Source organism: Microchirus variegatus, assembly GCF_963457635.1.
Source record: "Microchirus variegatus genome assembly, chromosome: 5".
NCBI classification, from domain to species: domain Eukaryota; kingdom Metazoa; phylum Chordata; class Actinopteri; order Pleuronectiformes; family Soleidae; genus Microchirus; species Microchirus variegatus.
In genome coordinates, this window is record NC_139806.1 from 23,159,077 (window position 1) to 23,186,018 (window position 26,942).

General features: G+C 40.5%; 1 protein-coding gene across 1 annotated transcript; it reads right to left on the minus strand.

Moving 5' to 3' along the window:
• Positions 1-1,584: 1,584 nt before the first annotated feature.
• Positions 1,585-25,794, minus strand: lrch2 (leucine-rich repeats and calponin homology (CH) domain containing 2; the record flags this gene model as incomplete). Its single annotated transcript, XM_083889067.1, has 21 exons — positions 25,512-25,794; positions 15,776-15,920; positions 15,435-15,561; positions 15,242-15,347; positions 13,898-14,034; positions 13,410-13,540; positions 13,145-13,232; positions 12,797-12,893; positions 12,585-12,682; positions 12,415-12,482; positions 9,512-9,616; positions 9,054-9,122; positions 8,857-8,919; positions 7,707-7,755; positions 7,466-7,606; positions 6,754-6,804; positions 4,375-4,438; positions 3,492-3,604; positions 3,075-3,212; positions 2,859-2,936; positions 1,585-1,698 (listed from the first exon to the last, which is right to left on the minus strand). The coding sequence occupies exons 1-21, from the start codon at positions 25,777-25,779 to the stop codon at positions 1,585-1,587; spliced, it is 2,250 nt and encodes a 749-aa protein (XP_083745193.1). The 5' UTR covers positions 25,780-25,794.
• Between the last annotated feature and the right edge of the window lie 1,148 nt (positions 25,795-26,942).

Genomic DNA, 26,942 nt, shown 5'->3' on the forward strand with positions numbered 1-26,942 from the left:
TCATTGGTACGGTACTTTAAAGCTCCCATAGACTGGAAGTTCCAATTAACGCTGTTTTTTAGTGTGTATCTGCGCCCTTACCTCGTTTATGAAGCCCTAAAGTTTCTAAACAGTTCAGCCACTGCTGAGAATGCTGGATTTTGTTGTATTCTCGGGCTCTGCAAGCGCACTGAAAAAGCATGGAATCGACCAAAAAGGGAAAAGGGACTACGGCGGGGAGTCATGACGAAGCCATTTTCAAACATTCCTCCCTTTGATAATGAGTAGTTCCAGAGGGGGAGCTGCGCTTCTGAGAGTCGACGTGCTAATTATGTCCCTTCCAGGTATTGGCCAATCACAAGACAGTTGAGAACGCTCTCGTTAGCTGGCCAATCACAACACAGTCTGTCTTCTCGGGGTGAGATTTCAGTCTGAAACAGCACGGCTGACGAGAGCTTCAGTGAGGAGAGATTTCTATCGGCTCGTTTACAGCAACTAGGAGGTTTTTGACCATAAAAACAAGTTAATGTATGTAAGTAGACCTCCATAACTCACATATATGTGCGATAGGACCACTCTATGGGAGCTTTAAATCACACCGGTGTTGGAGGAGATGCCGTGGCTGAAATGTTATACTTGGCAAATCCAGCTTGGCTACTGACAGTGAGATTCAGTGCAAAAAACTGTGTAAAAAAAAAATGTAAAGCTTGAGTGTGGAACATCTATCCCCCCCCCCCCCCCCCCCCATGTTGAGTAATTACTAACACAGCTTTATACACGCCGTGTGCTTCTTCCACCTAGCCTGCTCATTTGTGATGTAAAATGCATGAACCCGTGTGCAGCACAGCAATGTCGCCACACACACGAAAACTGTTAAAGCGCTTTTCCACCCTACAGTTCATCAGCATTGTGTGAGCTGATTTGACAATTTTGACAGACTTGTGTTTACACAAAAATGTTACGCACTACAGCTTTAAATAAAAAAAAATAAAAATCTATTACACGCACATACTGTACACACACAAAAAGAGGAAACGAGAACTCAAGGACCACTTGAAGCCCGGCAGTGGTTTGGGGTTACAGTATGAGGCCCAATGAGGCAGCATAGGTCTGAACACGTGCGCTACAGGTCTGCCGTCTCCACACTGCCAATGTGTCCAACAGCTGTGTGGCATTGTTGTCAGCACTGGCACTTATGGGCTCAATAATAATCATTGAGCATGTTGAGACAGATGTAAAGGTCTTTATTCAGACCTTCTGTCTTCTTTCCTTCTGTTCCTTCTCAGCAAGGTGCAGGAAAACACACACTCGCATTGCAAGTCCACACACGCGCACAAATATACGCACACACACACACGCACACGCACACACACACACACACACACACACACACACACACACACACACACACACACACACACACACACACACACACACACACAGGATGACCCCAGTAACAAGAAAAGGGCACAAATGAAAAATGGTGACAGATGGGAAGTGGGTGGAGGCTGACATCATATGAGAAGACAGAGCTTCTGCAGCTTCATGTCTCCTGTTTCAGTCAGGAAGGAAGTCTGCAGGTTGGATGCAGCATTGGGGTTTGTGTCAAACAGCCGGCAGTTGTTGCAGTGGGGGCAGATCCAGCAGAGCCTGGACGGTCACACCCACCTTCACGAGACCACGCTCTTCTAGGATGTGATGGGGAAGACAAAGCTTGTCCTGAGTTAAGAGAGGGACAAAACGTTAGTCACAGCTAAAGCAGGAGTTTTAAAGATATAATGTGTAATGTTTCTGCAGTAAAATATAAGGCTAATGTTAACAAATATGTATAGGTGGTACATATGAGTGCATGCATGTACTGTATATACAGTATACGTGCAATGTTCTTACATTTTTCTAATTGCTTTACACTGTGTTTGTGTTTGTTTTTCTTAACTGTTTTTAAATGCCATTTTAAAAATGCTGGGTGAGCCACTGAATTGCCCCCTTCAGTCACATACATTTATTTTTTAATTGAATTGAATATTTTGTTGAGTTGTTTGTTCTTCTTTTAAAGAGGTAATCAGCTTTACCTTCTCTGCTATTACCTCTGAGGCAAACTGAGACACAAATCCCATAATCCCAAAATGACATCCTCAAACTAATTATTGTTTTGATTGAGAGCCCTAGCAACAGGAAATTAGAAGGTGTGCATTTCACTCTCATACTAGATTTCCAAATTCCAAAATCCAGATTGTTTTTCTAGTGTTTGAAAAGTACACACTTTAACAGGTTCAATAATCAAGCCTGAATATAACTGATCTGACCTCTGAAAGTCATTCAATTCAACATATTTAATGGTTGGCCACTCAGTTGGTGCTGGTGATTAGCACTCTTGCCTTTGCAGCAAGAAGAGACTAGGTTTCAAGCCCTGGTTGGAGTTTGCATGTTCTCCCTGTGTGTGTGTGGGTTTTCTCCAGGTTCTCTGGCTTCCTCCCACAGTCCAAAACATGCAATATGGGGATAAGGTAAATTGGACACTCTAATTGACCATAGGCGAGAGTGAATGGTTGCTTGCCTCTCTGTGGCCCTGCGATGGACTGGACTGGAGTGTCATGGAGGGAGCGGGAACCAATCCCAGTAATGTACTGCGATAGAATTATGAACGCCGTAAATCTATATCCCTCACATTTGCTGTGCACGATCACCTGTCAATCATTTGGGTTTGAGGAAGTCAATGGTTTGGTAGTATGAACCATACACGTATACATGTTTGTTTGTTCATAATTGCAATGGAAGAAGGTTTTTTGTTTAACAGTGATAATCTGATAGGATAATCTGATTTTTATCCAGGAGTCAGTGAGTCAATCAGTGAGTCAGTCACTCATCATAGATATTACCTGGGGAACGCCCATCTTCTTACAGGCGTCCAAGAAGTTCTCCACATTCCTACGGCATTTGGCCATGCTGAGCTTTGGCTGGAAGCCACAATATGTCAAATTAGCAATTGAAGAAGCAAGGACAAGGACAGTCTGCTGACATTATCTCAAAACAGTATTTAGTTTTTGTTTTTCTGTTTTTTTTAAATTAAAAAATTGTTAGCTGAATGTGCTCACCACTGCAGGCGACGGTACATGGATGCTGGCAACAGAGCGAGGACAGATGTGATTGGCTAAATGGCAAAGGACAACGCCGTCCATGAGAGCAGCTCCGACATCATCTGGAAGCAACACCTTCAGTCTGGACTCAATATTCTGCAAATGCAGAAACAATGACCTCAAAACATATTTTGATTTGTGTAAATGATAAGGCGTGGCTCGATTCCACCATTGTGTACCAATACTGATTTCAGACCAGATGCAAACAGTTGCTAAGTCTCACAACAAGAGGTGAATCAGTTATTTGTTAGATGATAAGATGTGACTCAACATCACTTGGAACTGGAACAAAAGCAGGATCTGAGAGCCTGTGGCATCCGAACAACTCTTCGTATGAAAATGCAAAGGCATAAACACGCAGGGGAGGTTTCTGACCTGTCGTAAGAGGCCTATCTGCTCCAGTTCCTCTCTCAAGTGCTCCATCTTCCTCCTCATGGTGAAGCTGGGGTCTGTCGAGTCGAAATCCTGACGACTTCCTCTGGTGAAGGCTGAAAGAAGGAGTGAGGAGTGAGAGGTCTAAATACCTGGTAATGCACAATGAAAAATACAAAGGAAACTAACACCCTTTGTTGGGTGGGTGTTGAGTTTCCCAGGAAGTCAAGAAAAGGGGAACGCATTGTTTCTCGATAAACATTACTCATGTATCTCGTTCTCTTTGTAGAAGTGCAGGTGCATGAACAGCGTAAAAGTATTTATGTAATTTGCCAAGTCTGACTTTAGCCACACATATGCAAATATTCTGAATTGGGATTGCAGTAACTTAAGGTTGCTGTTAATTGCTGCAATAATCACATTGATGAGATTAATGAGACATTAATTTATGACAAGACAGGAAAAAACATTCACTGACTGTCATCACAATAAAATGCATTCATCAATCTTAAGTAACAGCTCATCAGTCACAGACTCATGTCACCATGTTCAGTCTTGTCCTGTAGACTCCGATTTCCTCAGAAAACCACCCCACTTCTAAAGAAGGGTTTCGGAACTCCACCTAAAAATATTTGGCTCCCTTTGAACACAGCACAGATATGTATCCTTAAAACTTAAAGCCACCTTTGACTTTATGCCAGAAACTTGACTTGCATATACTTCCATGTACGTGCAAAGGCGAGACTGTACCTCCACCACACATTTAAGAGATGTAGTAGTCTATTTATGTACCAAATTCTGTGGATGTGAATGTGTGCAGGGAATGGGAAATGAACCCTATAGTTCAGACAATAGCAGTCATAGAAGCTTTGATATGATACATTACCTGATCTTGGCTTTAGTCCAAACACTGTCAAAGTTGTGCTGAAATCAACATTTCTTAAGCCTTCCTGAAAAACAAAAAAACATTTTTTATTAAAAATATGGACCACTTCTTAATTGGGAAAGTTGACCAGCTGGAAAACTACAGCTGACTCCTCACTTACAACATTCACAATTATTAACCTTTTGGAAAGAGGGCCACAATCCTGTAACGTTAAACAAATAGATTCCAGCCTCTCTGGGTAGGAAGGAATATGACCTTCCTACCCAGGTCATATTCCTGGGTAGGAAGGAATTCCTACTACATGGAACTCCAAGCCAGATATTCAAATAGGAGCCAAAGCACAACCCAGTTTCTCCAGGGGTAGGTGGTGTCCATTGTTCTCTGTGGTCACCAGGGATTTGCTTGTTATGAGACACAATTTCAGTACGGAGTTTTTACAAAATCAAAAAGTCTTAACATCCATGTTGAACTTTGGGGTAACCCTTAGAGGCAGGTCTAATATTAGTCATACTTGTACCGCAAAGCTTTTTAAACCAAGCTATAGAAAATATTATATATTATTATATCTTCTACTTACATTGAGCTGATTTTTTTCAAATACTAATATATTTTTTTAAAGACATTAACCCTTTAAATGACAGGATTTTTATAAGAAAAAGTTGATTTTTTAGTTTTTAAGGTAACCCTTTCTTTTGCAGTCTGCTAATTACCAGTCCGCGAAGGCCCGCGGCAGGTGTTGATGCAATGTTTTTTCTGCCCAGTGCTCTGAATGATGAAATTCAATGACGCGCGGGTAAACAGCGGGAGTAACTATGACTCTACACTCTTAGAAATAAGGGTTCCAAAAGGGTCCTTCTACAAGGGCTGAGGTTCTACCTGGAACCATTTGCTTCTGAAAAACCCTTTCCTGAAGAAAGGGTTTTTCAAGGGTTCTTGGAAACACTAATGGTTCCAATACGAACCATTTTGTTCCAGAGAACCCTTTAAAACCCCTTTCCTAAATAAAGGGTTTTAAAAGGGTTCTTGGTGGAACCCTCCAAAAAGGGTTCTCCTATGAGGACAAGCCAAAGAACCTTATATGGTTCTACCTAGCACTTTTATTTCTAAGAGTGTACATGGTACAATATTGTGCTTATTCAATGGCAAAGGGAAGGTATCGGCATCTTAGTTTACCATACATATAACAGGGAAATACTTATTACCAGGGTCATTTTCCAATAAAACTATATAATTTATCAGATGAATTATTACCAATAACTCTTTATAATTTACTGGGTAAATACCCAGTATTTTTTCGGCCATGGTTTCATTGTACTTACCTTCTTATTACAGATTAATACCTAGTAAAACATTTTTGTTACCCTATATTTACTGGGTAAATAGTGAGTAATTGGGGGTATGTAGCTACCTGCTTATTACCAGCTTATAACCCAATAATACACTTAACTTTACCATATAGTTACCCAGTAAATACCTAACTTTTGGTCATAGTTTCATTGTACTTACCTTCTTATTACCAGCAGTAATTACCCAATAACACACTATAATTTACTATATAGTTACCAGGTCTGACACCCAGTATTTTGGCCATGGTTTCATTGTATTTACTGTCTTATTAATTACCAAGTAAAACTTTTGCTTTACCATGAATTTACCAGGTAAATACCCGGTAATACGAGAACTGTATTTTAGCCTTACTGTAGGAGCTGAGGTGGAAATAACAAGGTCAAATAAAAATACTCAATCTTGCTCAAATTTGTGCCATAACACAGACAAAATGATCAACATAAAAGAATGAAAAGCGTGAGAAATGCACAAAACTGTACTGTGTATAATATATAGTACGGGTAGTTACATTTGTGAATGAGCTAAATGGACCCATTAAAAGGAAAAGAGTCTTGGCTTGTATAATATTTTAGGATATTTCCTTCATAGAAGAAAAACAAACTCACCATACGAGAACATAAGAAGGAGAGAATGGGTGGGGCATGTTTTATCTTCATCTTTCAATTCTAAAGCCAAGGGAGTCACAACTTGATGAAGAGCCTGGTGAATTTCCCATAGAGCTTGGTGAGCATCATTTAACTGCCAGATGTTTTCAGAATCTTTGAAATACATATGCCCCTAATTATAATAATGACTTTGTTATTCAAGATATTTTTCTTAAAGAGTCAGGGGGTCACGATAACCAAGAAAAAAGCCTTTTGTGAGAGACTTTAATCTGATATCTGGAGACAAATGCACCCTCAAACCAGAGAGAACCAAATCATTCTGGACTTACTCTGAAGCAGAAAACTATTTCCTGATATGAAATACATGTCTTCCCCTAACAGTTTGGCATACTAATTTAATGGCACTACAATTTCAAATCACACTCACCTCACAGTCGTCATTTCCACTGGAGTTTTTCCGAGAGCTCTGACATTTGTACTGTCGAGAAAAGATAAACAAATGACCATGATAGCGTTCCTGTTCTATTTGTTGTCAACAATCATTTTATACAGACAGACAGAGCCGGCGGACGTGTGTTTTATCCGATTGACGATTTGAATCAGACTTTCGAAAGGAACATTTTAAATGGTGAATACAGTATACAATCCCACCTGCTTGTGGTTTTGTGAATTCTGCCTTTGATTCCCATCACCTTCTCTTTGTCTTTGTAATTATTGAAATCCTACTACGTCATACTAAAAAAAAGACAAACAAAAAAAGTTCTGTGTGGTAGAAGTCTGGAAAAGGCACTGCAACAATCCATTCCAACCACTTCTGTCTTCTATTTTGTCAAACCCTGCCCTCAAAACACACCACAGCCTAGCAACTGGTTAAAAACAAAGGGGACAGCTTCAGTGATACTGACTTAAAATCTCATCATAAAAAACGCAGGTGGAAAAACGCAGTTCAACAAAACAATTGGTTCTTTAAAAAACGAAATCATGCATGGTGGTGTTTATTGCAATGTTGCCAGGGCAACTGGCAATATATAGCCAATAGACTAAAGACACACATAAACATAACAACATAACGGAGTCATTGCAGCTGTTCCAGTGTATACAAGCTATTTGCTGTTATGGCAGCACATGCATGCCTGTACCTTTAGATAATCTTTTCTCAGGTACTTGTTCCTCCTGCGATCTTCGTTCTGATTAAGTATGGGGGGAACCTCGGGCCACTTTGGCTCTGACTCTGACTCGTCTGTCCTTAGGCTGCCGTCAAATGAGCAGGAAGAAGAGGGCTGCAAGATCATACAGGGAGTCACTCTCATCATCATCACCAGAGGAAAAAAAGAACATCATATGATGAATGGAGGGAGAACACAGATCAATGGTTTTTACCTGTCCACTCAGCACAGATGCTCCACTACTTCCTTCATCAAGAGAAGCACTAGAAGAAAGACACAACTTCTTTAATTCATTGGGCTCTAAGGAGAATACACTTTACAAAATAGTCTCATGAATAATTCTTTCTTTGTCAACCAACATAATGCAAGACACAGGACACAGAAACATTAATATAATGCTTTTTGATGATTTAACATAGACTCTTGCCAGAAGTACATATAAAAGGCTTTTCTAAGGCTACAAAAAAAAAAAATATATATATATATTTTTTTTATGTGATTATACATTTAAACAAACACTTATTTGCCGTATATTCAATTCCTGCCTCTAAATGCTACACACTGGACCTCAGCCACAGATTGCTTTAGGAACAGTGGATGTGTATACACTTGCAGAGTTTCTCAGTGCATTTGGTAAGTTGTTTTCCTGTAGCTTGCCTCAGTTTGTCTGTGATTTGAATCAGACTCCCTTCTGTCTCAGTACGTAAGGGCTCCAATCTTTACATTTCTTCAAAAAGCTAGACGAAAATGACCAGCCAGGACATGACAATTAGACAATTAGTGATCGCTTGCTCAACTGTGACGAGTGATGACCAAGTATTGTAATGACATATTGACCGTTTGACATTATGTTGTCACTTCACACCTTGATGCAAGTTATGCAAGGTATAAACTGCAGCCAGCCACAGAGCAGCAGTACATGTGGTAATCCCAGAGTGCAGGTGCAGTGAATGCATCACACCCTCACCTATTCTTTCATCCTGCAGGAGCTTCTACTCCTGGATGATCAAGCTATTTTCCCTGAGAATGAACTCCACATCACAGCACAATTCATCATAAATCCATCCATCCATTATCTACCGCTTTATCCTCCACCAGAGGGTCGCAGGGGGTGCTGTGCCTATCTCAGCTGACATAGGGAGATAGGTGGGGTGGGGTACACCCTGGACAGTTCGCCAGTCCATCGCAGGGATCACAATTCATCATGTCTGTCTCATTTTACATGTACTCCACATTGCACAGGCCAAACCTGTTATCGGTTATTATGGTTAAATTGCCTCTACAATGGCTCAACTTTAAATGTGTGCTTCTGCTCAGTGGGACTAAACAATAGGTAGCCCAGTGCGGGGGGATTCTGTAGGTACCTTCGAGCTGTCTGTGGTGGAGGCCTTGGTTTGTTGCTCGAGCTTCCAGAGTGACTTAGGAACCTGCAGACAGGAAGACACAGAAAATTCACATTTTCAATGGAGCTGGCCCTTTTGAAATAAATGCTGAGATAAACACCACTGGTCATTAACCGAGTGTGACATGCAGAAAAGCGAAAGCAAAACGTTTGCCTGACCTGTGTGCCCGCCCGGTTACTCTCCGTCGGTGAATAAGACTCTCTGCTCTGCAAATTAAGGATCGCCGTCTAGAAGCCGTACATCAAATGTGCAGTAGCCGAGTTGAGGGAGAAAGCAGGGAACAAAGAGATGATCAGGGGAAGGACAGGAGTGGACAGAGAGAAAGTGAAGTAAGGCTGGCATTTGATTCGCAGAAGGGAAAGAGGCCACATGGTGCTGATGGAGCGATATTTGGGGACACATTGGGGGAAAAAAACATCTATCTGGATATTGAGAAACAGAGAATGAATCCACAAATATGGGGAGTGATGAGAGCAGCGTGTTACATGATGAGGAGGAAGGAGAAAGTATCAAACATCTGGATTTAAGCACAGTCATACTAAACAAGTGTATAGTGTTGGATTAAGAGTCTGGTGGCTTTATTTGTACTTGTGGTAGAGAAGCAGGACCCACGCACCTATTCTGCTGCTCCTGCTGCAAAAGCTGAACAGCAATCTTCCTTAGATCCAGCACTTCCTTCAGCTCATCTTCCTCTTCCTCAACAAGCTGCTCCTTGTCAGAACTGCAAAGCATTCAAATTCAAATTACTGTCAGGCAGACGACTTGATGAACAAGTTTGCCTCAGGCAACAACAACACACAATAGTCTGGGTCAAATTAATTTGATAAAACATTCAAGTCTCAACACAAAGTGCTATATTTATCTCCTATAACGCTGGACATGATTGTGCAACACTTTGCAGCATAATGAAATCATTTATGAGGTTTTAAGAGACTGCTTTTTCACATTGCTTACAAGGATGGGCCAGACCAGTTTTTATTTTCTGCCTCGAGACAAAGAAGCATCACTTTTTGGTTGAATGAACAGACTCTCTATTTGCTTTTTTCTATTTTCCATAAAGTAATATATTAAAATTGGCATAATATTCTATTGAAGAAGAAATAAAACTAGCAATTTAGACAGTAACACCTGTTGGTGTAATGCTGGTGTTATAAATCATTTAATTTTGTGTTTTATCATTACCATTCACCATCATTTTTGCATCAACCTCAGTGGCTAACTACTACTTCCTTCATAATCCCTGGGATTAATCCCATCTGTGGCCATAGCCACCGCTACAATATTAACACTGATTATTTAACACATGATTCCTTTTAAGAATGGGTAAAATCTCACATAATGTTACAGCGTGTAGAGCTTTGATTTACTCGGCTCCTTCTGACATATTTTTTTCTACCACTGATACACGGACACATCTGTACAGTCAGATGTTCTATTTAGTTTACACGAGCAGACAAGACTTCCATCTGTATTTGCATACAGCGGGGGAAAGTGAGACATAAATCACATCACAGGACACCATGGGAGTTAGTCACACATTATGCAAGTCACAAGCAAGCCTCAAGTCCTATTAACCTTCAAGTCTCAAGCAAGTCAGAAGTTATTCTTGTAAGAATAAAGCAAGTTACACGTAAAGTCATATGAATATGGAAGACGGTTTTACGGATATTACACATTTAAATATGATTAAAAAAAAAAGACAGTCATTTTGAACTGCAAGAGTTACTCATACAACATAAGGACTGCTTCATGGTCCCATACAACTGGGTTTATTTAAAAACATATATATACATACACATATGTATACATATACATATATCCACATACACATATGTATGCATATACATATATATACATATGTATACATATATACACACACATATATGTATACACATATGACGTATATTTTATCTTATATATATATAAAAGATATAATTAACATCAATAAAATGAAAATAAATACTACTACAGAGCCTAAAATGTAAAGAATACTGACATTGGGCTAAAAAATGACGTTTCGCACACCTTTGACTGACCAAGACGTTAGCCAGTGTGAGTTTAAAAGATAGCAGCTAACTGACTTCCCGTCTTACCTTTCTTTGTGGAATAAAATAACATTTCATGTAGTGGTGTTGGTGTTGCTCAGTTGTCAGGTTTGTACGCAAGACCGCAAACACTAAACATTCTCCGTGTTTAATTTTTTTTGAAACGTTAACTCTCTCAATATTTGAGAAAACTAGTGCAGTTATGGTAATGCATGATAAGGCGTGACTGACAGACACAACAGCTAGCTACGCTAATGCTAAAAATGCATTAATGCTAAAATAAAATCCATTGTGCCTACTGAGGTTGCACAGTGTTTGTATTATGTTAGCCCTACGCTAATGCTAATCGTAGCCTCGCTAGCTTACCTTTGGAAACAGGTTCACCAAGTTAGCCGCAAACTAGTAGCACGCTAATGCTAAATAAATAATGTGCTCGCACATTGGTGAATGGACACTGACTTCGTCGTTTCAGTACAACACCATGTTCTGCAGTGAACCGTGTGAGGACAGCCTCTTCACTTCTACCTCCCTGCTCCAGCACAGCAATTACTCCAAAAAAAATCAAGGGAATATATATATATATATATAAAAGTCAAGTAATTTCAGGTCATTTTAATCAAGGCTAAGTCGAGTCTGAAGACATGAAGGTCAAGTCTAAGTGAAGTCGAACGTTAGTCAGGCAAGTCTCGAGTCCTCAAATTTGCGACTTAAGTCAAGGTGCTTTCACACCACTAGTTGGATTATTTGATCCGCACCAGGCAATACAATTGTTATTATGTAACATATGACTCCAGTGTGGTCCGCTTTCACACCAGCAAACGAACCAAAATTGGCCCGATTGATGTTTCTTCAAAGTGTTTATATCTTCTGGTAGAAAAGCGCCAATTTTTGGCAAAATATCCAATTTGAGAATGAGTCGCAGCTGCGTCTGGAGAACAATCAGCTGATGCACTGGAGTCGGCGAAGACGTATATCGCGTCATTTCAGGCAGAGGAGACGCGCTATTTTCATGAATGTGGTCGTGCTAACTATGAGACGAAGATTGCTCCAAAGACCTACAAGGTAGGCTATGTCCATGGCATTTACTGCAGAATATGGTTTGGACCCGAGTTTGCGTTCTCACCAGAGGGACCGCACCAGAGTCTGACATTTGGTGCGGAGTCAAGCGGACCGAGACCACCTCTTTTTGGCGGTCTCGGTCCGCTTGATTTGGTGCGGACCCGAGTGCGATTGATGCGAAACGAACTCGAGTTTTTCGTTCGAATGGATCGTTTGGTGCGCACCAACTGCTGTTGGTGTGAAAGCGCCCTCAGACTCGAGTCCTGTGATGTAATTGAGCAGTTTTCTCAAGATGGATGTTAATACCAGGTCTGAACTAAACCAATCGCACAGCTCGTTACACTCAAGGAAAACAATGGGTGTTTCATGTGGTACACTGTGTTTTGCATTGGATTGTACTGAATATTTAACTGACCCTGATTCCTCTTTCCAGCCGTCTTTATCTCTGTTTAGCTGAGACATGTGAAGAACTTTTTCCAGTTCCTGAAACACACACAGACACACAAACACAGACACTGATTTTGTCTTGTACAGACCTCACATAACGTCTCCAATAGGCTCCCTGCATCATGTATAAATACATACCTTTATACAAGACACATGAGTGCTCTGCTGCCCGTCACACTCTGACAGAGCAGCATCCTCGTCGGGGTTGGGCTCTATAAAGTCATAATGATCCTGATCTGATAGAGGGAGGAAGCATCCGCGTTGATCATAAACGTTCATATTTCAGGCACTTCATTCAACAACCCCCGAGTCTCTTTTAAAGGAAATGTGTGATACTTATTTTGGGTGACCTTTGCAAGAGTCCATTTTAGAGAGAAGTGATAGGGCATCAGCACGGGCTGTCTCTGAAACCTGCGAGTGCAGGCTGATGGTGTCGTCGTCTGAAGGCTGCCAGATGAAAAAGAATGAGAAGCAATTTTTTTTTTTTTTTTTTTTTTTTCAATTTAGTGGCTGTTCCTGTGTTAAAAAATTAGGAGATATGAGAAAAGGTGGAAAAGGCAGTGATGTAACTTTGAAACAAACATTTACAGCATGTATACATTAACATTCTGCTAAGCAGTAACAACAGAAAAGGGGGACTAGAAAGGCCAAGAATCTTCATCCTGCATTTAATAAAGAGTATGAGCCTGAATGCTGACCTCCGTTGTAGAGAGCCTCTTGTCACCATTGTCGCTACCGATACCAGAGTCAGGCCCGTGGTTCTTACTGGGATAAAAATCTTCCATGCTGGAAAAATTAAAACAAAAAGGCCATTAAGTTATTTCTAAGAAGACAGAATCTAATTTGATTGGTTTGATGATAAATGCATGCAGAATTATTATGAATCAATACATTATAAGGAAGTGTGTAAATGGGTAATGCTGCATGTCACATAATGTCAATACTTGGTGAATATTTTCGTACCTGTCTGTCAGTGGCTGTGGAAGGCAGCGTTTGCCAAGGGAAGGAAGATCCAGTGTGTCCGGTTTCTTGTCCGTCCTACACGCCTGGATGTTCAGATACTTGAATATGTGCACTTTGCCCTTGAGACAAATCTGAAACATGCACGTTGAACACGGTCAGTCTGAGAAAACGCACCCTTTCATCCACTAGGTGGTGCAACAGTACACGGCTCATTGGGATCTCAGGGAATCAACCACAAAGCAAGAAAACCTGAAAAGGTTTTGCCTTGTACATGTACCATCCACCATCCAAAAATAGTGATTCAAAAGTGTGGAAACAGATTCTATATACAGTAAAACAATAATGAAGTAAGTATTATGTCATCTTGAATGAGCCAGTGTCGCTCATCCTCTAATCTCTTTTCATATGATTTCATGGTATTGTGGATTTAATCTCCTATTGTAAGTGTGGATCACAGGAAGAGTAGATGCACAGATGACTGCGCGTACCTGTGCGGGTGGAGACTGCATAGGATTGTTGTCGAGGATGATGTGCTGCAGCTGCCTGAGTTTCCTGTAGGCTAGAGGAATCTCGGTGATCTTATTGCAGGAGAAATCGAGTCGAATGAGAGGCAGGTCAGCCAACTCTGCAAGTGTAGACAGGAGAGTCGTTCTAAAAAAGGCTTTTTGTTGATGCACAGTTCAAACATGCATGAAGAACACAAAGCACACTTTGTTATGCCGGTGAGTTACACCTGATCGACATCATGCTACACCCTTAGCACAGTACCCAGTTAATACCAGTCTTATTTCAAGGCTCATCTACCACAGTATATTAGTGTTCTTCAAAGCTGTGGGTAAAAAAATATCCTAATTTTGGAAAGTTCCTTTGCATTAGATCCCATATTTCAAAAACCACAAACAAAAGCACCTTGATATTGCATGCTTACATTAGACTGTTCCTACCTCATCTATTTATCAAAACAGCAAGTGCTGTACAGTAATAAAGCAAACACTGGGAGGGAGTGATGAGGCCTTTCTTCAGAGCTTCAGTCTTGTTTTAGGGACGACCAAGAGGAGCCGATCAGCCGATCACACCCATTAAGACATGTGTACACAAACAATAACGACTTATAATGGATCCTGTGGTGTACTGGGAGTCGGAATGATGTTCATGTCTGTGAGATCTTTGTCAAAGGTGTTCTGAATAAGCTGAATGGGAGCAATGGAAGCCTGGCTAACCCCAACATAAAGAGCGTTACAGTAATCCAGTCAAGTAGCTATGAAGGCATGTGCGAGCTTTTCAATGTTGTACCTCAGCAGAATAGATTTAAAGGTGCCATATGTAAGAATGTGACCAAAAACGGTTACTACATACAAATTTAAAATACCGAGGTCTCTTAGGTTTCGTTTTCTGACGTAACTGGCAACCCATGGTTGCTCGGCAGCTGAGACTCTACTGACTGCAATGATTGGTAGACGGCGGTAGGTGGCACTACATGCCAAAAATATTTTTTTAATGTGAATATTTGGCTGTACTGTTGTTGTTGGTGAGTTCAGTTTGTTATATGAACATTATTCCTGAGTCTGTGACATATTAGGAGGATTTTATGGCCAGTTACTTTAGATTTATTACATAATGCACCTTTAACCACGGCTATTTGCCTTGATTAAAATTAGCTGCTTGTTTTTTTTTTTATAACACAGCTAATCTCAGGTAATCAAATTGAAAACCTGCAGCTGCCTCCTAGTCTCTACTTGACATTCCTTTCAGACATGAACATATTGAGAGCCTGTGAGGTTTATTATTCATGATATTGTGTGAAAAAACAGCATAAGTGGTGACAGACTGACCCTCAGGCAGTATGTGAATGCAGTTCTTCCTGATGTTGAGTTCTCGTAAGGCTTGGAGCCTCCCGACCTGAGCTGGCAGCACCTCGATCTCATTACAGCTCACGTCCTGCAAGCGTAAAGAATGGGATTGCTTTTGCTGTGCAAGATACAAAAAACTCTATACTGCGCGCACACACACACACACACTGCTCACCAGCTCCATCAACTCTTTGGCTTTGCCGATCTCTTCGGGGATGGACATAAGCTTGTTGTTGCTCACAAGGAGGACTTTAAGCGGGAGGCTGAACAGGTATTTTGGCAAAACTGACAGGAGGTTTCGACTGTATAGGAAGACAAAGCATACACCTATTGTTAAACCAGCACACAGAAGCATGGAGCAGCGCATATATGGGAATTGAGTTTCAGCAAAAAAAAAAAGGGGAAATGCTTCTTTTTCACCCTGTAAAGAGTCCAGAATGAGGATGAGTACCTTTTAAGCAATTAAAATAAACAAACAGAACACACGTAAACATTTTAAATGCATAATATTAGCACCTTATGTCAAGATAAGTCAGCATCTGCAGATTGATGATCGCTTCTGGGATGCACTTGATGCAATTATGGTAAAGGTTGAGTGACTCGAGGGGAGAGAACAGACACACTTCTGGAGGGATATCTGCGAGGCGATTCTTGGATAAATCTGCAACAAAAAAAAAAACAGAGGCTGATTAACATTCATTCATCGTCTACCGCTTTCACCCTCCACATGAGGGTCGCTGGGCTGCTGACATAGGGTGAAAGGTGGTCGCCAGTCCATCACAGGGGCCGATTAGCATGTGATACAGCACACACATTAACCTTTAAAGATCTAGGCTTGAGAGACTGATCGATATGTTTCCATGACAGAACAGTAGAAGCATGCCTCTTCGTAGAACACTGGCGTAATAGGACACCAGTTTATGTGCTACTGACAAAGTAATATCTCTGTATTTCCATGACTGATCTCCCTAGAGTGGCACAAGGATAGATTTACATTCGTAAGAACGGTAGGATGGTGTAAAACAAGGCAAATCAGAGATGGCAGAATTCACCCCATTTATTTAACAAGCCTCTGGTGCCCTCTGCTGGCCACAGTGGCAAGTGCAAGTGTGGAAACACAAATAGACACACTGAGCCACCAAAAACAATACATCACTCCCATGTGAGGTATTGCATGTACACCCACAATCCAAAAACATGCAGAGGTTAATTTGACACTGTAAACCAGGGGTGTCAAACATATGGCCCGCGGCCCAGAACTGGCCCACCAGAGGGTCCAATACTTCTCAATATGATTAGAATGGAAACATAAAGTTTAATACCATATTTTTCAGATACCGATGACTAAATGTTTTGTGCCTTAGAAGATCCACTGTGGGGTTTTTTGTAGGTTGTAATGCACATGCACATGCAAATTATAAAATTGTTGAAATTGAAATTCTTTTTCTCAAGAAACGTCAGGTTGTTCATAATATGTATTGTAAAAACATACTTCATTAAGGGAAACAGTTGAAGTCCTTGCATGTAACACCTGAACTAAAATGAGCTCTAAACTGACTGTAGGTGTGAATATAAGAGTGAATTCTTACAGTCAAACCTGAATCAGGTTGCTGAATCACTCACACAGCACACATCCACACTGCACTACACAATGCCACACCCTGTGTTTGTCCTCCATTAACTACAAACAGTCTCTTTCTAAATGGGCAACATGAAAATAGTATATGTGTGTGTGTGTCCTTTGAGAGCAGCACAAGCAAAGACTACGTTACAGAATTCACCCTCAGACACATATTGATTCAGTGGCCTCTAATGGTGTGTGTGTGTTTGTGTGTGTGTGTTGAATTCTCTCTGGGTGACACAGTAATTAGAGACCTGTGCTGTGAGGAGCAGCTCCACATCGACAAACACAGAGCTTTTAATTATTCTCTTCCACCAAACTGGAGAGCTACTATATCCACACAGCGAGAAAAAAAAGGGCACATTACTACAACCCATCTCCTTAATGAATGGAATTATACTACTACTACTGTCATTTATTAGGCACCTTTGTAACTACATAAGAAAGCAAATATTCTCTGACTTTAAGGCATTGCTGTTTGCTGTGTATGGATTAGCACACATAACACTTCATATATCATATCAATTTTTAGTTTTAAGGCAGATATTGTAGCCTATAAGATAAGATGGGTTAAGATCAGAGGCAGCTAAGCAGACCAGCAGCAATAAACACATATAAATATTGTATAATATAGACATATATTGAATAATCAGGCACATTTTTGACATTATTAATAATCAGAATCCCACGTTTATGTAAGGTTACACATTTTTGTTCTCAGAAACTTAATAAATTAGATTATTTAGAATATATGGACACTGCAGTGCAGACACAAAATACAGAGTTGAGTGTATTGTATTGAATGGGGGAGGGGGGCTACACTGATTTCCAAAAAATGGCATCAAACATTAAAGAACCCATATTTTTCACCTTCAAAAATAAAAGAAAAAATATATATATACAAAAGCAATACAAAAACATGTTTACACAGTAGTGCAAAGTAGTGCAGTTTGCACACTGGTGTTTACAGTAGAGGATAAAGGCTACGGACAAAAGAACATTTAAGTGGTCTCTGATTTGTGACAAGCTTTAAATGAGCAGACAGGCTTCAGTGTGGTCTGAGCTCTCACGGCAGCTCATAAGCAGAAGTGAGACGCAGACTCCTGCAGCATCGGCAGCACAAAGGAAAAGCAGCCGAGGGGTTAAGGGAAACGGATATTGCCACACGGGTAAAGACCGAAAGCTGAGGTCATAATGTGTGGTTGCTCTCCATTAAGAGTAAATTCTGCCTCTCCCTGAGGCCCAGACCTTGATGCTGTAACCCAGCTGTACATGGACGACTCCCCCACCTCCCTCCCTACCCTCCAGCCCAGCAACTGGGGATCCTTCTGTAGCAGTGGAATCATCTGGGTCGATTAGATATGGGGGTGGGTCGAGGCAGAGTCATTGTGAGCCTGTCCATCTCCCTCCTCCAGCCCAGGACCATCTGCGGCCCACAGTGGGTCTTCTATCCACCTGCTGGTTGCATGGAGCTCCCGCAGGACAAGGCCAACCAGGCAGACGAGCACACCGGGCTCTACTCTTCTGCACTGCACCCTCAGCACACTATTCATTTTGGAGGTATAGTGCAGATAATGTCTGGCTATGTTTTTCCATGACACAGCAAACTCTATTCTTACAGATGAGATGCTGAGTGCTGAAGCAATATTTCTGTTGATGACCACAAATAAAAAGTCAAAACTGTCTCAGCTTCACACAACAGAACATCATTATCTTTTCAACAGCACATCCACGTATCAAGGTGCAACACCCAATTACATGGAAACAAAGGCCGAACACAACAAAAACATGATTCATTGGGGTTAATTATCGTGTGCTGCAGCAGATGAGGCCACTGTTTCATGGATGGCAGGTTTGGGGTGTGGCCGTGGGGCTCTGCTGGGAGTTTACAGGGTTCCCTCTGTGGGGATGAGAGCTATATAATAGATGTTCCAGCACATAATCTCAATAACTGGGATTCAAATCAAGAAATGCTCTCTTTTCCGTCTTTGTCACTGACCCCAAAAAAAGAAAACCCACACTGAGAGGAATCAAATTAGAAACATGACTCATATTCTGTAGTGTCACTGAAGAAGGATTCATCTCTATAACAACTGGATAATTCACACAAAGACACATGTGTAGGAGTCATGAGTGGGAGACAATCCTGCTAACCTCAGATTAATAACTATTATATCATCTCAGACTAATTAAATACAGTCTTACTTAGTGAATTCTTATTTGTCTGCTATAATAATCAATTAAATCAAACACTTTGTGGTTTATACTTCTCTAATGTGGTTATTTACTTTGCACACAAATGCACAAAATACTTGTTTTCAACATTATTTTCTGGCTTAAAGGTGCATTATGTAATAAATGTAAAGCAACTGGTCATAAAATCCTCCTAATATGTCACAGAGACTCAGGAATAATGTTCATATAACAAACTGAACTCACCAACAACAAAAGTAGTCAAAATATTAGCATAAATTTTGCAGACTGCAAATCATGTTTATGTTTTGAAATCATCTTTTGGCATGTGGCGCCACCTACCGCTGTATACCAATCATTGCAGTCAGTAGAGTCTCAGCTGCCGAGCAACCAGGGGTTGCCAGTTACGTCAGAAAAACGAAGCCTAAAAGACCTCAGTATTTTGAATTTGAATGTAGTAACCGTTTTGGCCACATTCTTACATGTGGCACCTTTAAATCACTCAAAGCATCATATTTCCAAAGTTAACACTGCTGGGAATAATCTCCTTTCACTGAGAGACCACTGAAAATACAGCAAAGTATGTGTGATTAAAATATCTTATTACATTGGAACTCCATATTTTCTTTTAATTTCTTTTAATTGTTCTCTTGAGACAATAAAACGTCACTCACAATCATGCTTTCATTCTCAATACTAAAGTTTTACCATCGATATATACCGTATACAACCACAACATCATTCACTTGCTATAATAAGGCATTGTGTTGTCGCTGACAGGTGAGCATATGTCTTGTCTAGACGTGCGGCAGCACACTTAGAAGAAGCCCCTAGGGAAGAAACACCAGTCACTGTGAATTTATTTCAGGCTACAATCATTATTGCCGTGATCCCTTCAAAAAACTATCTGCGAGTTAAGAAACAAACAGCAATTTCTTCAAATTATGCACTTTTGTTTTATATATTCCTCTATTGTTGGTGACCACTTCTGTTACTGTGTACTGCGTCAACAGCATCCTTTTTACCACATAAGTACCGGAGCTAAGTGCATTGTTGTGTTTCAGTACTTGTGTCCTTGAGAGGAATAATCTGTGTTTCATGAAACCAAACTGTCAAGAATGGGACGATGGGGACAAATCAGAAGAGATTTACCATGAGTTCCACAACATGTATGCTAAACATTACATTATTTACATACATAACATACATAACTAGAAAAGCACGCGGAGAGCGCAGCCCTCCGCCAAAGCAGCTCAGACCCTAACCTCTATGGATCAAGCTCAAAATCACTTGTACTTGGTCCCATTGTGGACATTTCCTGAAAATGTCATCCAAATCCAAAAAGACCAATCAATTATATCTTTCATAAGGAACAGGGGTGGGAATGAAAGGGTACCTTGCAATACAATATGATACACGATACATGGTCCACAACACCAATAATATCATGATATCCTGTGATAATCAATATAATGCAAGACAACCCCATAGCGATATATCACGATATCTGTCTAAGTGATGAAAACTGAAAAGTGTAGGATTTCTCTATTTATTTGAGCAGCGCCACCAAGAGGAGGCATCAAGTAGCGACGGCTGCCGTGTAAAACTGGCAGATTATCGATGATCATATCGCACCAGGAAGGATGACGAGATATCACCAAAATCGACGTTTTGAAATGAAAAGGTTTCTTTCTGCATGTTTTACAAGCTTGTGGCACATTTCAACCATTGAGGAAATGAGGGTGACGAATAATGAGAACCACTTCCTTATACGTGTGGTTAAGGTGAACACAGTGAGTAACCCCTGTTCCCTTGTGATACGTTAAAAACAAATGTAATCTGGGAGAAAATATGTTCCTTGTTGTGTGGGATTAAGTGGGAACATAATTTTGGTAAGAAGCGGTGGACATTCTTTCCACTTGAAAACGTATTTGGCTGTTAAATATTACACCAAACCCTTCATATTTCTTTTTAGATCACCACATATTCAGCTGTCTACACTTGCCTACAGTGATGTATGTGCGTCTCAGAATAATACATGTGACCACAGCGCATGTTCGCTGCAGCAGAAGCACACTGCGTTTATTCCCTCAGGGACACAGTGATGACAGGCAGGAGCATGCTGGGATATGAACCTGAACATCTGCCCAGGATGTGATGTGATGGTCCCAGCTTCTGTTCAAGGTCAGGGCAGCCTTTCAAAGATCTTGCAATTTCCCATGGGAAAAAAACCAACTAACTGGAGACAAAGTGTCAGAAGCTCACTGCAAACAGACACCCTTGTGTGAGGATTTGGCCTCTCTCTCTTTTTCCACTGACTACTACCCATTACTCATAAGGAAACCATTCAGTTTCACTTTACTCTGAACAGTAATGCTATCTAATTTCTAGAACCACCAACTTGATGGATCGAAATTGCAATAACAAGTGATTTATGGTGGGGGAGCAAGCTTCGGTGTGCAGATCAAGATACTTCCCATATGTTGTATGTTTAGAGGAATCAGTCAGGGCTTTCAATTATTTATTTTTTTAACCCTAGAACACTATCGCTCAAATTCAAAACACCATCACTAACGCCGGGTAATTTTTACCCGAGATGATAAATACACCCAATAAAAAGTACTTGTCATCAAAATATATCAAAACATGACAAAAAAGAGTAGTTTTTTATTTTTATTTTAAACATGTGTCATGTCTAACAAAATGAAAGAAAAGCATCCATATAAAAGGGGACCATATAAAAATGCTCCAAAATTACTGGAAATTTAGGAATTTGGGAACAAAAATGTCTAAAAAATAATAATAATGATTCATGGTTTTCATGAAAATTACATAAATGTCTTTGCTCTGGTGAAAACCACCTGGCAATGGTGTTCTAGGGTTAATCAGCTTCCAATTGAATTGTCTCTGGAGCTGCAGGAGGTAAAGACCTCTGAAAATAAGTCAAAATGAGTAAGGGGCACTTACAAAGGTTCCAAAAGGGTCCTTCTACAAGGGCTGAGGTTCTATCTGGAACCATTTGCTTCTAAAAAAAAAAAAACCTTTCCCGAAGGTTCTTGGTAACACTAATGGTTCCAGTAAGAACCATTCTGATCCAGAGAACCCTTTAAAACCCCTTTCCTGAATAATGGATTTTAAAAGGGTTCTTGGTGGAACCCTCCAAAAGGGTTCCAGGTGGAACCTTTATAAAAAAGGTTCTACCTGGAGAACAAAAAGGGTTCTCCTATGAGGAGCCGAAGAACCTTATATGGTTCTACTTAGCACTTTTATTTCTAAGAGTGTATCTGTCCAAAAGTGGACAAGTCAATGCTTTTAAGCGTCAAGACAACTTTCGGAAGTTCAAACCATTGTTGGGCTGATCTGTGATTTACTGATTTACTGTGATTTTCACACACAACCATCTCTAGGGTTTACAGAGGATGGTCCGAAAAAAGAGAAAATGTCCAGTGAGTGGTAGTTAACGCTGCAAAAATGCCTTGTCAGACGAGAATGACCGGTAACTCAAATAAATACTCATTACAGAACAGTATCTATGGGCTAAAACAGCAGAGGACACCAGATGCTGCTCCTGACACTTTATTTGGTGTCCTGTGTATCTTATAAAGTGGCCAGTGGGTGGTCAGCATTATTGCCTTTACAGTAGAAAACACTCTGGAGCTCTGACCAAGTCTGAACTGACTTTTAGTCAACTGCTGTTGACATGCAAATCATTGCAGATTGTCGTGCATAGACAGAACCAGGACACTCGGGACTTTTAAAATGTTTGTCACAAACCAAAACTAACCTATACTAGCAACAAAGGTCAGACCCTCCCACATATAAAGAGGCACGTTCATGCATCAACAAAACTGACTGCTGTGAATTTCTCCAAGAGACATGAGGAAAAGGAGAAGCTGTTTGCACCAACCAAACAATCAGTGAGGACACACATATGTAAAGGCTGCATACAACACATTAAATCTGTTTTTCCATTCACAGCAGATACAGTAAATGTGTGAAAATGGTGGGGTGTGGTGTTGATGACTCGTTGCACATCTGAAAGTGAGACCTTCCTCTAGCACGCACCTTTCATCTGAGGCATCGAAATGAAGACGTGGTGGGGGGGAAAAAAGTGATCAGATAACAGCAATTCAAAGTGACTGTCGAAATCTAACCAAGAGAAATGGGAGAGAAATGTCTTCTTTGATTGCGATCATTGTGTTATATAAAATGCAGCCATGGCAGCAGTAGTTTAAAAAAATCCTGCATATAAAAATATCAATACATTTTGGCAGTGTGTTCATTCAGCAGTCCATAAATGTCCTGTTGAATCTGTCATCAGGACTTCAGCTCTTGTAAAAGCTTATTTAAAATGGCACATTATATCAAAGCAATTGGTGCCTTCTTTAAAAATGGATCATGTCATGTTGGCATTCCACTGCAAGTGGATGGTCGCCATTGTTACACACACACACCGATCACTGATAAACGCTACTAAAAAGCAACAATTTGTGTTCAAAATGTGCTTTTCCTAGAAAGGTAGGCTTTTCTAGAGTCAAAAATAAAGCGGGTGGAGTATGAAGAGTTGCTAAAATGTTTTAGCAGAGAAAAAACCAGCAGCTTGACAGAGTAACACCATATGTTAATGGTGACAAAAAGATTCAGAGATTCAGCATCTTCCTAATGTCTGTGATAATGACTGAGATAGTCCTCATAATAACTACTATTCATCCAATATTTTTCGAAACTCACACCATGAAAATTCTCCTGCAAAACATCAACACAAATGTATTTTAGTACGTATGACCTGACAACACAGCCTTCAGAAAACACTCATACTAACCCAAATGATTAGGCTTAAAAACCTCATGTTTGATGACAGTTTGGAGTTCACTGCATAGTAGCTCAAACCAGTTCTGCAACATTACTGGGTACATGTGGGATATCCGAGGTTAACTGGATTGTGTGCTGTAAACATCAAGTGTTGTGAGGTAGTTTGGACGCTTCAGCAAATAGCATGACATGCCCAGTTCCTCTTCATTGTAAAGAAGTTCGCCCCCAAATAAGCAACAGGGAACACTGTACTCCCGTGATACTCGAAAGAGGCTGTGTGAATGAATATGTGTTTTGCATAAAAGAGACATTCCTCAGGAGAAGGCATGTAGTGATAAATAACTCATAATCCTGTGTGTGTCTATAAATCACTTATTTGTTTGTAATTTATAACAAAGTAAAGGAACAATCATTAAAATCAACTGACTGAATATGCAAAAAAGTGCAGACATTTAAAGCCATAAGAATGTGGCCAAAAACCGTTACTACACTCAAATTCAAAATACCGAGGTCTTTTAGGTTACGTTTTCTCCGCCATTGTGGCTAAAACGTACTGTAAAGCTTGGAAGCTGAGGATCTACTGACTGCAATGATTGGTAGGTGGCACCACATGCCAAAACATGATTAAAAAAAAAAAAAACATGATTTGCAGTCTGCAAAAGATTTTTTTTAATGTGAATATTTTGTCTGTACTGTTGTTGTTGGTGAGTTCAGTTTATTATATGAACATTATTCCTGAGACTCTGTGACATATTTGACATAGGATTTATAAGGATATTAGGATTAGGATTTTACGACCAGTTGCTTTAGATTTATGACATAATGCACCTTTAACAGCTTAACTTAATCCAAATTCTGAAATACTTGTATGATTCAGCAAGTGCAATATGGGTAAAGTTTGAAATGGGAGTATGAGATGGGTGATTATTCTCATCACTTCCTGCAGAAACTCGATAAAATGCATTACCCGACATAACAGAGCCAGTATCTTCTTCCTCTCTGACAGATTACATGTGCAAATGCACCCAGACATGCAGTGCTGTTAGTGCCCTGCATCTTTTGTCTGGTTTTTCCCCAAAGATGAATGGATTCATGCCTTACATGCTCACACACACACACACGATATCCTGAGATTTTTTTTTACACCTGGCATCACTTGGTTCATTCATATTCTGCTGCTGTTGCCCACGGGGCCACATGAAACTGCAGCTCAGTGCAAACCGCTGCACAGCGCGTGACTTGGGTGCGCCTGCATGCCTGCCTGCAGCCTCATTCATGTGTCTCATGGGGGGGATTTGGGGGGTGGTGGTGTTGGGGGGGGGGGGGGGGTCTGCTACTGAAAGCTACGGCCAAAACAAGCACACAACAGCGGCGTGAGCTGCAGTACTGTGTGTGATATATGAGTGGACAGTAATTACAACCAGTATGTGTGTGTGTGTGTGTGTGTGTGTGTGTGTGTGTGTGTGTGTGTGTGTGTGTGCATTTATGGTCGGAATGTCCCTTTAAATATGGTTGACTATACACGCCTCATTATGGTTAAAAAAAATACACACACACAATGCGGGCGTGATGCATTCACGGACACACAAACCTACTCAATAAACAGACACCGGGACAGACTCTCACCTGCTTGTGTTGTATCCGTCAGATCGAAGCTCACACCCGGGTACTCTCTCAGCTTCCTCCCGCTCAGGTTCAGTATCCCCGAGCACACGGCATCATCCAGAGCCCGGTCCAGGCTGCGGGCCGTGTGGTGCTGCTGCTGCTGAAGGTGATGCTGCTGCTGCTGCTGCTGCTGAAACTGGCTGATGCCCGGGCTCCAGTGAGGTCCACCCGTGTGCTGGTAGCCGTGTAGTGCCGCGGCAGCTCCCACACTTCCCTGACTAGTCGCCATTTTCGTTTAAAAAAAAAAAAAAGAAGAAGAAGAAATTACTCTACTATAATAACAGCGCACAGCGGCAGTTTCTCCGCCCATGCGCATACAGGGCGCATTCCCGGGACGAACGCTAGGGGATGGGCTTCTGAGGTGGTGATGCTGCTGCTGCTGCTGCTGCTGCTTCTGGTGATGATGATGATGATAGTGATGGGGAACAAGGTCTGGTGGCCATTTTAGGCTTTTACTCCTCAGCCACCTGCTCACACATACATCAATGCAGGGGGCACGGTGCAGTACTCAGGGGTTAAAGGGCAGCTGTGGTTACTGACAATGACTAGTCACTATTTTTAAATGCATTATCTGACACTAGTGTATAAGTAATACTGAAGGTTCTGTAGTGCTTCTGAATAATGCATGAGATAATCTATATGTAACAAAAAATAGATGCAGCACTGGGGCCCAATCCCATTTCTCATGCATACCCTTAGCCCTCAAAACAGATGGATGATAATAATAATAATAATAATAATAATAATAATAATAATAATAATAATAATAATAATACACATAATCTTACAGCACCTGAAGAGTACACAAAGATTAATTAAGAACCTCATATACAGTGCTTAACAAATGTATTACACCACCACCCAACGGCCACAAATGCCCTAAAATTAAGTAAAATTATATTTTTACTGCTAAAATATAAAAACTGAGAAAAACAGTAAAACTGTGATCAGTAATCATCATTAACGTCACTCAAAAGCAAGTACGATACACGGATAAAGGAATAAAAGCATTAAAACATGATGTCCAAAAAAATGAAGGCACAACATGATACAAATAATCGTTAGTTTAGATAAATGGGTGATGAGGATTGTTATGATATATTTAAACATAAAAAATATTAAATGTATTTAGTTGTAGACTTCCTGATTCTATATGGCACATTTCACATTAACAAATACACACACGTTTTCTATTCTATACCACAATTTTTTTATACAATGTAAATATCATTTCAATGTTTTTGTTCTATGTTGTTGTTTTTTGCACAGATTTTTTTTGGTATCTGTGGTTTATTGAAACTGCAGAATCTGTCTGTTACATGTACAGTGTTATTTTTTTTTCTTAATAAAGTTGAGGAAAACTAATACTTGTCACAAGCTGGCCAAAGGCAG